Genomic DNA, 17,780 nt, shown 5'->3' with positions numbered 1-17,780 from the left:
TATTTGGATCGTTGTTTAGTAGTTATTTTCAGATTCTCATCGTGCAACGTTATTTGTCCAATGTACAAAGCGGGCAGTCAAAACGTCCAATGTAACATTTTTCGCTCGAAGGCTTGAATTTCTAACTAAAATCACATGACAACAGTTACGATTGGTTTTTCAGAGTTATTATTGACTGCTAGTGGTAAAAGTAGTGATAAAGATCGATTCCTTTTGAAACAATTCGCGGAACAATATTCCGATCTTCAACTCCGTTTTTCTCGAGTTGATGTGAATGTTACATAGGACCTTTTCAAAAGTTACGCGAGAATTGATCTAAAATAAGTACTGCGATGAATGTTTTTTAAGACAAAAGTGGCATAAACTTTTTTTTTCTCAAAGAAGAAAGACACTCAGGAGTAATACACATTAAGACGTTGAGCCCCGAAATGTTCTTGCTTTTCATTCAGTCCGCATCAAGAACACTTGTACAATATCAGTATCGATATATAAAAATGTTCTGTTCGTTTGTGTACGCGTCAAAAACTCGAAAAGTGCGGAACCGATTGAGCTCAAAGTTGCACACGATATACAATCCACTGCAAGGAGTGTTGTTACGGCATAAAAATGCGTTTCTGAAATTGAGCTTTTAATGAAAATCGACTATTCAGTAATGAATATGTGTTCTATGTGAAGGAAACATCTTTTTCCACGTGTTTGGCAAACTCATGAACTGAAATTGTGTTTCGAAGTGATTTAAAATTTATCGATTCTCCTCATCTATCTTTATATATATATATATATATATATATATATATATATATATATATATATATATATATATATATATATATATATATATATATATATATATATATATATATATATATATATATATATATATATATATATATATATATATATATATATATATATATATATATATATATATATAATATATATAAAAGTTTTCTGTTCGTTTGTGTGCGCGTTGAAAACTCTAAAAGTACGGAACCGACTGAGCTCAAACTATGATACAATATACAAAACAACCAAACACATCTAAGATTGTTGTTATAACATAAAAAATGAAAAATTCAACTCAATCATGCAACCACAATGTGCCACAGCAGAGCGTGGCAGGGTACAGCTAGTATTGTATAAAAAATAGTCGGAAATTCCACTAGAAAGTAGTCACATTTTGTAACACATCCGAAAACAAAACCATATATTTTTTTTATTTTCTTACTTCGTATCTGTCAGTACCAGTGATCAACACTCTCCTCACAAAAAGCTCAACTTGTTTAGGGATACCTACTTCAAGTCAAACTCCTCGGCTGATCTCAATCTGATCTTTAATACATCCACTGTAATCTAATCATCAATGAGTGCCATTTAACTATTCTTATTTTCCAAATATTAAGGCGAAACTAAAAGGGCATTTTTGACGATGTTATAATCATTCAAATTGCTTCAAATAAAGCACTGATTTATCGATTAACGATGTAAAAATTGTTTTGATACTGCAGAAAACCACTTCGATTGATAAAATTACCATCTCCTCGAAACCTGTTTGACACATTGTGAAAACAATTTATAATCTTGATGATACATGATACAGCCAAATACAATTTTGGAGAATGATAATCCAGCAAACTGTATGTGCTTTTCACTTTATTTTTTCAATTAATAAATAGTTTAATAGTTTTACGTTACCAAGATGTGCTATTTCGTCGAATATAAAAAAAAAGTTTCAGTTAAAAGCATTTTTTTTTGAAAATCAAATGAAAAAGGCACATTCAACACTTCTTGACAGATAAAGTTTTGTTAGGTAATCAAACAGGAACTTACCCAATTTACCTTTGCCTTTGCCTATTCGTTGGTAGATTAAAAATCCCTAAAAGTTAAATATAATTCAATTACATGGAATACAATATAAAAATGGATTTTTTTATTATTCACTATTATTCACACTTTGAATATTTATCTTGAACTTTTTTCTCTTTACTTTAATCCATTGCGGTCGTTCGTCTGCTCTCAGCCACCACAGCAAGGAATCACACTAAATATTTTATTCAACGATGTAATAGTTAATCTTTTTCCTCAACGAAATTCAATGTCTAGTGAACTTTTTCACGAATGTATACGGAGTACGGTAACGGTACTCGATATAAACCAAATATTATCAGCGTGGGAAGATAAGAGGAACTTTTTCAAAGGAAATTAACTCCGACCGCAAAGGGTTAGTATAAAAATGAAAGGATCTTCAGTGTAAAGAGTGGCTTTAAATCAACTTGAACAATAAATTCAAAGTTTTCGTTTTATACAACATAAATCCTTCAGTTGCGTACAACAATTATCTAGCGCAAGGTTTGTGTGATATCGAGGTCCATTAGTTTAATTCCGGAAAGGCCCTTCCAGATGGCGGTTCGCTATTTTGTTTGCCACCTTTCAATTATCAACAGTGGTGAACAACGTCTAACATCGAACATTAAAAATATTCGAATGAAATATCTAATGTAACATAACCATGTGCTAACGGGTTTGACAAACAAATCGAAAAAAAAGTTAGGCATGGATGAGTTGCTTGAGATACTTGAACATCTATGATTTTCATGACATCAATTATTTTTCTCATAACATGTTCAAATTCACTGAAATCTACTCCAAATGTAAATCAATTCAACTGGCAGTGATTGATTTATTTACATTGGAAGTAGAGGATTATTCATTTTGCCGGGATCAGGAAACTACAAAAGAATATTGATTAGTAAATTCTGCAAAAACATTGTTTTCTTATGTGCGGGTTTCGATTCTGTTTCTGCTCGTGATGTAAAAACCGAATCTCTTTTACCTTTAGAGAACTCCCAAGAGTACGCGAAAATTACGAACTATAAGTTCTTTCATAGCAAAGCTAAACCGTGGGTCGTATTTTTGGAGAGGATTACTAGCAGCGAATTATCTTCAATGAAACGTTGTTTTTGGTTTTGCTTACAACAAAATACATCGGGCTGTTGATGCTATTAATAACGCAACAATGATCAATGGTAATGAATTAAGGAACAGAAGAAAAACTCTTACATTACGATTTTCCAGAACCGTTAGTCCCATTCATAAAAAAGGCAGTGTCTGAAATAATTTCATTTCCAAATTCGTATAATCCACAATCGAATCTTTAACGCCCCACCAAACGATTGCATAGCATGTTAAAATGTTAAATAAAAATTAATAAGTGCAAAAACAGAAAAAAAATTATCAAAGATCTAATTTTCTACCTAGTAATAAATACATTCATATCGACAAGTGATAAGTGACATGTGTGATTGTTTGTTTTGGTTCTTGGTTTTGTTCGTTTAAGTGATACATCGAAACGCCAGAGTAAAACTGACATGCTGAGATTCTGATGGATTTCTGCTTTTTAATTGTACCGCACCCTTATTAGCGAGCTCTCGACTAAAAAGCGACCCAACCAGAAAACCCCCAAATAGCGAGCGTGTACTGTAATACGCCTGAACAATACAATTGGCCGACAAATGACAAATAACACCGTTTTTCGTTATCTGCTTGACATTCCGTCTGTGTTTAACAATCAATTGGCGATCTAACGTACAAATCTACACCTAGGTGGCGCTGCGGTGAAAGTGATGATGGTTTAAAATTTTGCAATGTGAGTTTATGGGAGGTTTGTAGTTCTTTCCATAAATTACAATGTTATAATCATAACAGATTATTTGATTGCGATGAGTTTGTAAGAAATTTAATTCTGCGCAATTTTATATATAACATGTTATTTATTTACCTCTTTCAGTAGTGAAAACTAAAAAAATATTGACAATGGTTGAATTAAAGAAGGAAATTCGAGAACACAATCAAACACAAGTAGAAAAATGTACGATTCCTGCATGTGAGAACTACCTTGGAAAGCCCGGAAGTAAAATATACGTGATTTGTTTTTGAGTTTTTGGTTACATTAGCATCATTTTCTTAGTTCAAAAACAAAATCCAGATGTCTCACCGATTGTTTACGTTTTGCGTTAGATCGCCAATACAAATATAAGAAAATGTACCCTGTACCCAAAAAAATGAAGGAAGGAAGGTATTGAATTAGAGAGACTTTAAACTCTGAGAGTTCATTCGTCTCTACCAAAAAAATGAGTAGAGCTAGATCATATATATACCATACATTAATTTCACGCATAATATTTTGCTCATTCCTACAGACTGCGAACAGCTGGGCACACAGAAAGTTGTAAATCAAATTCATGGCAACACAAGTTGTGCGTGTGTCCGGTTGATGCGTGTGAGTGGCGGTGAGAAGTTGTCATAAACTTCGCGAAAGTAGCTCATCGGGTAAGTATTACCCGATAGGAATAAAACGGGATTTATTTCATCACTGGATTTGTGTATTCACTTACACCAAGTTAATACACAAATCCTACGGCGTCATTGACATGCGCTGACATCTGGATTTCAGAATGTGCAACTGGTGTATGTGTGGCGCGAAATTTTACCAGCATAAATTTTACTGTGTGTGTGAGCTCACACTATTGACGAATTTACGTTAGATTTGCAACCAGATGGCGGAGCGAGTAAAATGATGATGTTTTGTTTTTATGGTATGAAATTCGTTCAAATTTTCTAGAAAAATCAGAATTTATCTTCAAATTTCCCGGTTTCATGTATTCTTTCCACGCTGAAAAGGTTAGAAAATCATCATTTTACAATGTGCTATGTATATAACAAGGAATGGCTTGTTATAAGTATTGGAACTTTAATTTTTGTTCAACTAAGGAAACGATGAATAGGGTGTTTTGCGCAAAAAATACTGCAAATCCTTCTCGTATCGGCCCCTACATAATCAATTATATAAGCCAATTTGATTTGATATTGATTTCATCGCAATTATCCATAGTATCAATAACCGGTATGCATTATCAAACTTGAAATTTTCGAAGATTATCTATGACTTTGGTCAAATCGCGTGTTGAGACCATCGTAAATATACATAACTCCAAATTTCTTATAATATACTGACGACATTCAGTGGACCAGTTAAAAAGCAGAATTTCGTAAACAATCGACGCCATATTCAAATGGAAGATTTGCTGTGAGGGACATTCGAATGTATTTTGAAATGTTATGATAATTGACATTATTTTCGCATGACAAAAACATTGATTAAATTTACTGAAAATTTCCTCAAATTATATATCATACCTGTTGTCGCACTCAATGCGAAACTTCCATTGGAATCCTTTTGTTTATCCAATTTCATGATCAACGCGAATCAAACAATTCATTGAATTCCCCTCGATTTTATTTTACGTTTTACTTCCCGGACCAGTTGAAACGCGAATGTCGATAACTGGTCTTCGCTTTCCGCCCAGTTAGTGAATGTTTAGTGTATTATATAGCGTTGTTGGAGCGTTTGGAGGTTGAAATCGCTCAGAAACGGCCCCCAATTTGGCGAAGAAAAAAGTGCTGTTTCATCAAAAGAATGCACGGTGTCACAAATCAATGAAAATGATGGCAAAATTGCATGAATTGGGCTTCGAATTGCTTCCGCATCTACCGTATTCTCCAGATCTGGCTCCCAGCGACTATTTTCTGTTCGCAGACCTGGAGAGAATGCTCGCTGGCAAGAAATTTAAGACCGACGATGAAGTGATTACCGAAACTGAGGCCTATTTTGAGGAAAAACCGAAAGTACTACTATGTACTATAAAAATGGTATCGAAAAGTTGCAAGATCGCTATAATCGCTGTATAGCCCTCGAAGGCAATTGTGTTGAATAATAAAATTGAGTTTTGCAAAAAAATGGTTTTACTGTGTTACCTTATAAACATTTCAGACGAACTGTTACATACATTTTTCATACGGGAAGTTGATCCATTCATATTTTTCATTTAAAACTAGCTGACGCGACAAACTTCGTCCCGCCCAAAATTTATTTTTTGTTATCAATACCTTCAAACATTCACGTTCAAACTGTTTATAGATTGATCTTATGGCGGGTTTACACTAGGGAGATCTATAGCTATAGATGGATTTATTCACGTGAAAATAGGTGTAAACGGGTGAGAATAAATATGATACACTTATTCGAGGTATATATAACTTGAATAAATTCAGCATATGTAAACGCTTGTGAATTTCTCACTGGTGAGAAATCACTAAAGTTGAATGCAGTTCTACTTGAGGTGAATAAATTCACCGAAAATATGAATATATTCATTATAGAAGTTCACGCTAGTGTCAACGGTTGATGCGATTTCTATAAATCTCATCATATTTCTTCACATGAATATATCACTAGTCTAAACCCACCCTTATAATCTACCCTTCAAAATTATTTTTCACTATAAAATTTCAGTACTTCTACCAAAACTCGACATTATAATATCAGATTATTTTCAGACACTATTCTCGTGCAAGATATGTCCGTTACATGGAATGAATGTTTGATACAGAAAATATTATAGAATAAAGACAGCCCTAAATTGAACAATTCCTTTCTCGAGTTTTGCTCTTATCAACACATTCGGCGATCCATTTTTATTTATATAGATAGAAGAAGATATAGGAGTGCGTTTTATCACATTAAAATCCAATTTTCCATTTTTTTCGTTTTCGAGTTACGCAGAAATTTGTCTTTCATTTGTATGCCAAATTTAGTCCTCTCCACATGCCAAATTTAGTTTCATTTGCTTGATTAATTCTCGAGTAATGCAGAAATTTGTGTTGTATTTGTATGACAGCTCACCCTTAGAGAGGGGGGAGGGGTCTCGAAGTATCATAAGAACCTTCCCCGGTCCCAAAAACCCCTACATATCGGTTCAGTAGTTTTCGAGTCCATAAGAATCAGACAGACAGACAGAAATCCATTTTTATATGTATAGAAAAAGATTTTGTTTATTCCACCTGTCGCAACTTTCATGTTTGTATAATTATTTACACAAAAAAATAAGAAATAAAGTTTGACGATAGATAATTTTACTTTGCATTGGGTTTATTGTTAACGATTTGAATCGAAAATAATTAATATGATAGAAGTAGACGCCATCTGCTCCATTTTAGTCGTAGTTAAGATATTGCTCCCATCTAATTTGCCCACTTCCCGCCAGTGAGACCTTTTCTTTGGTCCCGATTGTGGCGGCCAGTTCCTTCACCGGGTAAATTTTGGGCTGACGAGAGTTTGGATTAATCGCGTAGTTAAGGTACAACGTGGACAGCTTGACGGTGGCATATTTCGAGCGCGACAGGAACCGATCCACGATTGCTTTCAGCGCGGTGTACATGTTACGCAGATCCGGCGGAAGTAGCCTCGTGACTGAAAGAACGAATATTGAATAGGATTTACAATGGTGACGGTGGATAATGTTCGATGGGTAACATACTTTTGCTGTCATAATGGCTCAGGTCGAACATGAAATTGTAATAGTTCAGTTGAAGGTAGAGATCGGACTCGGAATACTGCTGCACGAGTAAACCATTCAGACAATGCAAGCAGTGGGGGTTATTTTTGGTGGCAACCTAAGTGATATAAATAATAAAGAATGTTGTGTTTTGAATGACTCTATAGCACACTCACCTGTGAATACAGCCTCGTATTCTGATTGCAGATGGGATTATCGCAGACCATCCATCGTTGATAGAATCGCTTCACATCCGCCCGAATTGCAAGCGTCAGCTCGTTTACAATCGCTGGCAGGTACTGCTGTGGAAGAACAGTGCAGCTTTCATTCGCGCACTTCTCGAACACGGATTTATGTTTTCCACTATCCTTCCGGAAGCCACTGGCAACCGGATTCTTAGTGCTACAGGTGACACAAGTGAAATCAAAGCGATGACACAAGCGATATTTCTGGGAGATGGACTTCTGAACAGCATCCCCATCGGCATGTTCCCTATCACCGGCTTTCATTCCTAGGTTTTGGAACTTTTTCGGATCTAATCCCAAACACACGGATAAACGGCACGCATCCGTTCCCTCCAACGGTTCACAGATGCGAAAGACAACCGGAAAGATCTGTTGTGACAGATAGTACTCAACGTCTGGCTTCAGCTTGTCCTTGTTTGCTGGATCCTTAAGCTCGTCTATGTGATAAGCTCGTTTCATCGCCGCAGCGGAAGTTCCGTCTTCGCAAATGATGTATCCCACGACGTCACCCCGTTTGAAGTTACGATTTCGTTGCTTATTCATGCGCAAAGCTACCGCCACGTGCGGCAGTAGGGATGCATCCGAGTACTCGTGCAGTGGTTTCGTTAGCTGTTTCGTGATCTCCAGGAGCGAAGGGAATGTTGTGCCATTCATTAGGTCATCCTTCAGCTTCTCCAGCTTCGTGTGGATATTTTCGATTCGTTCGTCCATCGGTTTGTCGGACAGAATTTCATGGAGAACGAAATTACCGGCAATCACCGCTATTTTGGACCAATCGCGACGCACTATATCCAAACCTTTGAGCTCTTGTGTGCATTTGTATTCTTCGCCCACTTTCGCGATTGTGACAGCCGCGTACTTTTTCTTCTTTAGCAGCAGGAGGTATTTGTAGATGCCGTCGACGTCCAGCTCGAGACATTTGTAGGTTTTGTTAACAAACTGTTTTATGTTGGAACCTATTTTGGACACCTGCTCGTAATCGGTGCTGTTGGTGTTGATCATTATACTGTCCGTGTCGCCGTAGATGACCTTCGATGGAAGAATACCTATTAAATTCTCTCAAACTAATATATTTTTTCATTTTTATCTGATTATAAACGCTATATTGTCATTCGCCTCATTCTCGAAATCAATAAATAATTACCGTGAAGCTCTCATATAGTAGCCAATGCATAATTCCGCTCACTTAACATAAAATACTGTTTTTAACACTAGCTGTCTTATTTCTTCTGATAAATTATTTTTGTGTATACTCGCAAAACTATAACTATTCGAAAAATTTTAGTTACGCTTAACTGTATGAATTTCAGCCAATATCATTCATCGCACTATCATTCGCCATATTGTTGTTTTCCTTAGTAAAGTGGCTAATAGATTCGTGCACTGTTATCAATTTAGAAAAGTTCAAACGATAGAAAATCTCAGAAAGCAATAAAAACCGAACAATACAGGTACACTGCTCTGATTTTTAGTTTGTTCATATCTTTTCATTGCAAATTCGATAAGTAATCACCAAAATAAACATGGCTGGAACAAGGATACCCATATTTCTACTTGCTTCTTATTCTACCCAACATATATCATTTGCTATATTGCGATGAATAAAAAACGCCGGTCAGAAACGCATGCAATAGGATAGATCGAAAATAGCAGACGCTGTTGAAATAGTGAGAACCGGTTTTCCCGTTCGAAAGGCGGCCAACATGCTCGGAATTCCGCATTCAACACTATGTGGGATGGTCTTGGGAAAGTTATCCAGACCACGTCCTGGAAAAGCGACCGTGGCATGAAGGACGAATAGTTGAATGGCTGTTAGGCAAAGCAAAAGCTGGATTCCCCGTGGACACAAAAAGATTACTGTAGCACATTAAGTGAAAAAATCTGCTCGTTCCAATCCATTTAAACACGGGATACCGGCTCGTAAATGGATCAATTGGTTCATTAAACGGCATCCAGGAATATTAAAACGGGTGCCAAGCGTATTGTCAAAGCATCGTGCAGCTGTTTCGAAGTGTCAAATCAGGAGCTGGTTGCACGAAATCCCTAAGTATTTCGAGGGAGAAGCGCTGTCCAATGTGTTGAAATTTTGGACATAAGTCACATGTCTCTTATGAAACGATGCTGCTATGCACGAAAAAAACATAATCCTGGTTTGTCTTCCACAAAATTCCATTCAAAGCTGTGGATAGAATGACGAACCTACCTACCTAGAACTTAGGTACCTACGAATTGATGAACGGTTTCCGGGGATGTGGATTGTATCCGTTAGATCCTGATGCTGTTAATAATTCTGGTCTTATTGGAAAATCTAGTGAAGCATCTTCATCACAAGCTGTGTTCCCAATAAATAGACGATATATTTCTACATACTACATTACATTCACACATCTATTCATCCTATTCATTATCCTTTTGTATGGGCATACCTGTTCATTAGGGTGGCAGCGAAAATGGTCATGTCAAATTACAAAAACCGACCATGTATATTTTGTTTATTGGCCCAAAAGAAATACCTGTGCAAAGTTTCAACTCGATCGGACATGATTTAGGGGTGCCTCAAAGCTCTCAAAGTTTTGATTTTTTGATCCACGAAAATCTTCCAAGGGGGGAAGGAAATTTGGAAAATCGCACCTTTTTTTTCGATGCCTTACACCTTTTTTACGATGCCATGCACAAAACGTCGAGATCTGGTGTTATCTCGAAAAAAAAATTTTGGCCGAAAATCGACTTTTTGGGACTTAGCCTGAGTGGACTAACCGCCTTCACCCTCAATGGTGTGACCCACCGTTATAAGTATCTGGATGATCCACTCATGTTTGGTTATATATTCATGAGAGGTTACTTGCATGACACATTGTGTATCATTCAATATTGATAGATATCCAAGATATTTCATTTCAGGGGTAAAAGATTCAGGATATTCAAGTGGCCCGATTTGTCCCCATCTAATATTTTCTCCCATTGTTACCGCCGTGATAAAATTAGTTCAATCACCCCACAAAGCGGGACCGAAAATCAAAACATAAGTTCAATCACCCCGCATAGCAGGACCAAAACATAAAAAGATGTAAACATAAATTATCTGAAGAAAACCATGTGTCTTCTCTCTCCTTCGCTTTTTTATGAGAATATAATTTTATGACCTTGACGGAAAGCGCAAGCAAGCTATATCACTTAACTAGGGCATTTCAAGTATAAGCATAATGCACTTGGAGGCGATCTGGCGTAGTGGTAACATCCGTACCTCTCACGCTCAAGATCACGAGTTCAATTCTCACTCCCGATATTCTTCCAAAAATGGAAGCGAAAGTGACGAATTAGCCAAAAATGTTGAAAATCACTACAATACAGAAAAAAAAATAATGCACTTATTTATATTGAGACCCACGCTACACGCATAGCCGAGCTCTACGAGCGAAGGATAGAAATATAAGTAGATGGAAAAATCCCCCGCATGTCAAGCGGAAAACCGATGCATTTTCGGTAATCTGAATATGATAGAGAGGTAACTAGTTAACTTTCTAGTAGCTTTAGTGAGTACTAGTGAACAAAGGAGAGGTGATAGAACCCCCTCCTTGTGGGCATTCTTTTGGTGCAATCACACATACGAGGGTCGTTCAAAAATAAGTTTCAGTGCCTCAGAAATCGCGAAAAAATAAAGTTAGGACGAAAAACAAGGTGATTTTCGTAATATACGTTATATTTTCTATTTTTCTACATAATCGCCGTAATGTTCGAGGCATTTTTCATAGCGTGGCACGAGTTTTTCTGTTCCGAGCGCGAAGTGCGTAGCGTCCAACTTTTTGAAGTACGATGTAACTGCGTCACGAATTTCTTCAGTGTTATCGAATCGTTGACCGCGGAACGCCTGTTTCATCACCGTACTATTGTGAAGTTTTGGACTGATTAAGAACCGCGATTAAGAAACTTATTTTTTGAACGACCCACGTATCAACTGGGCGGGTCGTTCCGAGGTGATTTGCCTATTTGTAAGCATGCTTTGGATCCATTCGACTACAGCCATCGAAATGTCTTCTTCTCATAGTCTGTGCCATTGGTAGATAAGAAGCATTATCGAAAACACCTTCGATATCAAGAAACGCACATAATGCTTTTTCTTTTGACGGAATAGATTTTTCAATTTTTGTCGCAAGCATGTGAAACGCTGGTATTTAGATGAAAGACATTTGGACATGAATGCCGACTTTATATACTCATGTAATACTTTCTTCGTAGTCTTCAACAGTATTGATGATAAACTTATTGGTCTGAATACTTTTGAGAGTGATTTATCACGCTTTTGGCTTTTGGAATGAAGACATGCATGAAATGTGCTTGCCTTTAAAATATCGATTAGAGATGGAATTTGATTTGATTCTTCTTTTTGAATCAGAGCTGGAAAAATCCAGTCGGCACCTGCGGGTTTGTATGGTTGAAAGGATCTCAAGATAGCAACTGTGTTTGCGACCTCCTTTGCACTTTCAGGTTCTGAGACACCTTCGAGGGCATTTTATGTCACAATTATAGCTAAAACTGGTATCAGAATTATTTCCACGAACGAACCGTGATCCCTTTAAAAAGAATCTAGCCCGTTCGAGTGGTCTTTTGTGAGAGTCTTACTGAGTCTAGCAACGATTGAGGTACTTTCAATACTTTTGCAGTTATTTGCCCAGGATTCCGGTTAGATCGTCTTAGTTCTCTGCTATATTCGGTTAGGGCTTTCATGTATTTCTGGTTTTGCCGAGCCGCTCAAACCTTTTGTTGCAACAATGAATGTTTCTTGTCGACAAAACTCTCTCTAGCGGACAATTACTGTTATAGAGAGAAACTATCGTATCGCTTAATTCTTTTGAAGATGATTCAAAATGCTGTTGAATGAGCTCATGGCGTCCCTTGTTTTCGGTGCTTAAGCAAATTGTAAACCAATAACTGGCAATTATCCACTCTGGACGAATCAGAAACTACGCACTACGTTCTTCCTTGACACCGGTTGTTTGTAGCCGTCAGTATCAAACAACTTGTAGCTATCAACCACTAAGCCAACACTAGTAAATGGGCCCTATTATAGAAATTGATTCGATGAAAATTTTGTTCTTTAGTTCTATTTTACTATAAGAGATACCGAGCAAGTCGATAGCATCGACCGAGTGAAAGCTGTCGGTGCGACTGTCATACTTTTCCGAGTTGTTTGGTTCACTTTTTGCCTGATATTTTCCTTTGGGAAACGGCTCAAAAACCCTTAAATATATTATCAAGTTCGAGCTCGGTAAGAGTTTATCTCGACTCGAAATTTTACTCGGTGTGATAGTGTCAGAAGTCAATACAATACTTCTCGATTCGATTTAATAATAGGGCCCAATATATCCAGATATAGGATATAAAGAAAAGACTGCTTTATTTTGGCACAGATATAAACAGATGCCCAAACAAATATGACTTTGAGATTCTCCTTACCTGATAATTCATCTTCTCCACAATGCTCTTGGTGTTCATCAGAATCTCTCGCCCTTTCTGGGTGATTAACGCTGCCAGATGCTGCGCGTAGAATCGTGATCGCGTATATCCCAAACATCCATACAGCGAATTCGCCGTGAGTTTGAGCGCCATCTGGCGGATGTTGTACTGCATTTTAAGCTCCGGTTCCAGACCGGATGCCTTCATCAGCTGCTTCACCGCTTTACGACTCTCCACCAGCTTGCGGATCTGCCGTGGAAGAATTCCCATTTCATCGGTTTGCACAATGATGGCACCGCTCTCGTCCTCTCCGTCTGCCGGTGGCAAGACCGTCGTGAAACAGATGTTGTACTCTTGGATGATGCTTGGATACAGCGAATTGAAGTCCATCAGTAGGATAAATTTATCGTAAAAACCCTTTATCGGTTCCAACACTAAGCCTCCGGCGTAAGCGGCTTTGCTTTTAGGTTTGCGTCGATCGTTTGCTTCACCGCCTTCCTGGGTGAACCCTGGACCAGCCTTCGGGGCCTTATCAGGCATTATGTAATCTTTTTCGTTGAAAGCGTGGAGCAGCAGAAACTCATTTCTCTCCGCACGACCGCCATGTAACGTGCGATTCATCAAATTCCCCGCAATCTGAGTGATCTGCAACGCTAATGGCAACACATTCAACTCGCACATCAGCCGCATTGTGTAGAAATTATCCTGCATAGTCAAGCCAATCAGCTGTTTCAAATCCGCCGATTTCTCATACATCCCCGGAATGTCATCCAGCAGAACATCCCTTCGTTCTCCGTCCTGAATTTTCAACACTTCCGCGCAAAGCGTTTTCAAATCATAACTGCGTGATTTGATCAGTTCCTCTGCCGACGTTTTTACATCGCAAATCATCCGCCCAACGAAAAAGTCGTCCACCCTTCGGCTGGAAGGAGTCTTCATCTTCAACCGTCCGATTCGGGCCCACTGCGGAATTTTGATCGCCATCAAACGCTGGCAAATTAAATCCAGCTGGAAATCATACGCGTCATGGGTCACTATCAAATCCGGATCAATGGTGCCATACATCGAGAGGAACCAGTTCAGTAGGGTTCGCTCGTTTTCACATTTGGTCACTTTTGTGTTGATTTTCGGGTCGCTCGGGTCGAAATCGTGAGGCCAAGAAGTGCCCGTCGGTCTGGCCACTCCGCAAAAGTGCCTATTGAAGGGAGGATTCGGTGGTGGTTTGTTCAAGGGGAACCGATCGTGGACTAGAACCGAAATCATGGCTATTTCGTTGGTTCCCTTGTTCAGAATGCTTCTGAAGTTAATCGCACATGCAATCAACGGGGGCGGTGCCACTGTGGATGCATCTTGGGCCACGCTTATGCAGTTGATGTCCGGGACGATGTATTCCACCTTACAGTGACTAGCGGGACTTGTATTTTTCTTGAAGTTCTTCAGATCCATCCAACATGGACCCTTCACTTTTCGCTCCAATAGAAACTGCTCCACGATGTTGGTATTCGTACCAAAGATGTGGGAAACGGTGCGATACTTACCGTCCGGTGCTGGCGCTGACAACTTTGCGCTATAACGAACCTGAAATATAAAACCGCCGAATATCATAAATGACACGTATTTTCATCTCTCGTCTCTCACCTCCAAATACTCGCTTTGAGTGGGTATCAGCAGCTCACCCATTCCACTGGTATAGGCAAAATTTTTGGTAACCACTTTGGTCCGATATTTAGTCACCCCCAGTTTCGAGCTGATATCATCGCAAAACTCGTTGTATACATCCAACATACTGACTTCCTTATCCGTTTCCGTTCCACTAGGTAAATCCAACTCCTTTTCTCTGGCCAACAAATACATGCAACGATCCACATTTTGCACGTGCACACAAACCGACTGAAACTCGTTCGGTTTCTTGCCCGTGGCCGCCTTTCCGAAAATGTAGATTTCTCCCTGACACTTCGCCGGATCAGTCCAAGCGTCCCAAAACCAGAACCGGATAGTCTCATCGCTGTTCTGGGGAGTCGCACCTTCCAAGACGGATGCATCCATGTCATCCTCCAACTCCGACGCACAAATGTTTCCCCATCCACTGAGAAGTTTCGCGGAATCGGTTGTGATCTCTTCTTTTACCGGATCCATCGGTTGTTTCTGAGTCACCTGAGACTCAACCTCTGCCGCGGTCAGATCAAAGTCATCGTCCATGAATTCGGAGATTGAAATTGGAGAATGATCGGAAAAGCTAGTCTCATCTGGTGGTGGTTCCGTTTTCACTTCTACTTTGGTTATCGTTTCAATAGGCATGTGTTTGACTTCCGGAATTTCCTGCTTTTTAGCTGCCACCTTCTTGATTTGATTAACTTTCGATTTATTAGTGCTTGAACTTTGCTTGAGAACTCGATTCAGCATTTCCTCATCGCTATCGTTCTCTTCGACCACTTCTTCCGTTTTCTTAATATTTTTGCTAAAGTTTTCCATATATCTTCGCATCTCTTCTTCTGTGTCAACCGGTTTCGGTTTCGGTGTCATTTGCATTGGTTTAATCTCCTTCCTTGAATTCGCTCCCGCTGTCGTTGTATCACTTGCCGATTCAGACTTGATCTCGTTCAAAATATCCGCAAGAATTTTATCGTCAGCAATTTTCACGTTCGATTCGTGCTCCTTGTTGAAGAAATTTTTAAGCGATTTCCTTCCGGGCACCCGAGCCGACTCTTCTCGTCCCCGCTTTTTACCCTTTTTGGATTTCTCCTTGTTCCGACTCGGTCCCTGCTCTTCCAGTTCATCTTCGTCGAATATTTCGCGACCATTTTCAACATATCCATACCCGGTACCGTCTGAAAACAAATTAATCCAATCAAATTACCTTGCCCAGGAAGCGATGCATTTTGCACCTTACCATCGTCCTCGACAAAATCATCCCGCGCGCGATCGTTCACTATTTTCGCGTACTCGGACTCATCCACCTCGTCGTACACATTTTTGATCTCGTCCACTTCGTACTTATTTTTGGTGCCGGCCGTTTTCAGATTCTTGAGTCTTTCCAGGGCCGCAAAACGGCCATGTTTATCAATCCGTCGCCGTTTGCTGCGCTGTTCTGAACCTGTCGGAGGAAGAGTTACTGCTTAAATTGTTCGTCGCCGGTATCATGAAATAACTCACCCGGAGATTCAGCCATGGTGGCAATGTGTTATGCTCTCAATTCACACAATTTAATTTAGGGATAAATCACGCAAAAATTTGTATTCGCCTCAACAAAACACGGTATTTCACGAATGCTCTCTCTGTCCACTTCTGTTTGTTTGGCGCCAAATGATAACGAACACACACTCACAAATGTTTACTTCTGAAGGGGGTTAGAATTGGTTCGAATTGTGTTTGGGAATGAAACAGTGGGTCTCCGAATGGTATAAAATTATAATCATTTTTCAGGAACATTGTGGGGTGCAAATTGAAACACGGAAAATCGGTCGCATCGCGAAAATTGTTCAATTTCAAGCACTTATTGCTTAGGCAGTTCTTGATGGATTTACGAGATTTTTGCATTAATCGACTTGGGCACTTCATAATAATTTATTACAATTAAGAAAATTATATATTTTATGAAACCACCGAACAATTGAAAAATGTGAAGTATTATCTAAACGAAAATTCCACGTTTTGATTGGTCGATTCGCACAACAATCTGTCCCAGCAAACATTAAATCGCATAACAAGCGTATATACAACATCATATGCCCTAAAATTTGGTTGGCATATAATGCGCCTAACTGGCATATGCATGCAAAAGTGGAGGCCATATACATACATGGCAAATGCTTACCGAATTTGTTTGGATGAATATGCAACTTTGACCGGCTATAATAGCGACTTTTGCAATACTCATATACGAATTATTACAGACATAGAAAAAAACAAATGGCGCAAAATATTTTCGTGAAATGTTTATTATAGCCTCACGAATCGCCATTTTTATATATGAGTATTTATGTTTGTTGAAATAATAATTGTTTGATTGACTTGTGTTGGGCGTGGAATATGAATGTTTAAAATGGCACAGATTAATGTTTGGTGAAAACTGCTCCGATGTGGGTTTGAACTCCGGTCGTCTGGATTATCATCCACCAGCTATCTCGCGCGGCTATCTGAAATTTAATTCAACAGCGGTTGAAACTTTCGAGTGCATCAGAATTTCATTGACATTTCAATATGATGTAATATGTTCTTTATTAGGATCTAATATGATTTACTGTTTCATGATTTTCTTCAGCATGCAACACGATTTACTACAGTACTGAATCGATTTAAATTATACGCTTATACGACACACAAACTGCATCAGCGTAATATACGCATATGATGCGGATTAAATATATTTTACGACAATGTACATCATAAAATTGATGTTTGTTATACCGAATTGCGACTTAATTTGATAATGGTATATAAAATCGAGTTTTTGCATTTTATGCGATTTCAAATATACACGACACATACTTTGATTGATATTATATGCGATTATGATTTATTCGGATTTCTTGTAAGACTTGGCACGTGCAAAATTATACGATTTAATGTTTGCTGGGGTACTCTCCCATCCAGTGCATTTGCGCCTAGAGAAATAAGGGTACTTTCATATTAGCGACACCGGAGCCGAAATACAATAGATAGCATTATAATTGTTCGCACTGCCATT

At 38.5% G+C, this 17,780-nt stretch overlaps 1 protein-coding gene across 1 annotated transcript; it reads right to left on the bottom strand.

Moving 5' to 3' along the window:
• Positions 1-6,955: 6,955 nt before the first annotated feature.
• Positions 6,956-16,396, bottom strand: LOC129779151 (DNA polymerase alpha catalytic subunit). Its single transcript, XM_055786441.1, has 7 exons — positions 16,247-16,396; positions 15,984-16,187; positions 14,732-15,921; positions 13,094-14,671; positions 7,571-8,668; positions 7,377-7,512; positions 6,956-7,309 (listed from the first exon to the last, which is right to left on the bottom strand). Exons 1-7 carry the CDS (start codon positions 16,260-16,262, stop codon positions 7,053-7,055), a joined length of 4,479 nt encoding a protein of 1,492 aa, XP_055642416.1. The 5' UTR covers positions 16,263-16,396; the 3' UTR covers positions 6,956-7,052.
• Between the last annotated feature and the right edge of the window lie 1,384 nt (positions 16,397-17,780).

The sequence above is a fragment of the Toxorhynchites rutilus genome, chromosome 3 (genome assembly GCF_029784135.1).
Source record: "Toxorhynchites rutilus septentrionalis strain SRP chromosome 3, ASM2978413v1, whole genome shotgun sequence".
NCBI classification, from domain to species: domain Eukaryota; kingdom Metazoa; phylum Arthropoda; class Insecta; order Diptera; family Culicidae; genus Toxorhynchites; species Toxorhynchites rutilus.
The sequence above is the reverse complement of the archived record's forward strand: the minus strand, read 5'-3'. Positions and strand labels throughout refer to the sequence as shown.

What these genes read in the sequence shown, in the direction of transcription:
- LOC129779151 (XM_055786441.1), bottom strand. An exon ending in CTCAAAGCGAGTATTTGGAG is followed by an intron (nt 14,672 to 14,731) that starts GTGAGAGACGAG and finishes TTTATATTTCAG; the next exon opens with GTTCGTTATAGCGCAAAGTT. An exon ending in ATACGAGGCTGTATTCACAG is followed by an intron (nt 7,513 to 7,570) that starts GTGAGTGTGCTA and finishes TATATCACTTAG; the next exon opens with GTTGCCACCAAAAATAACCC.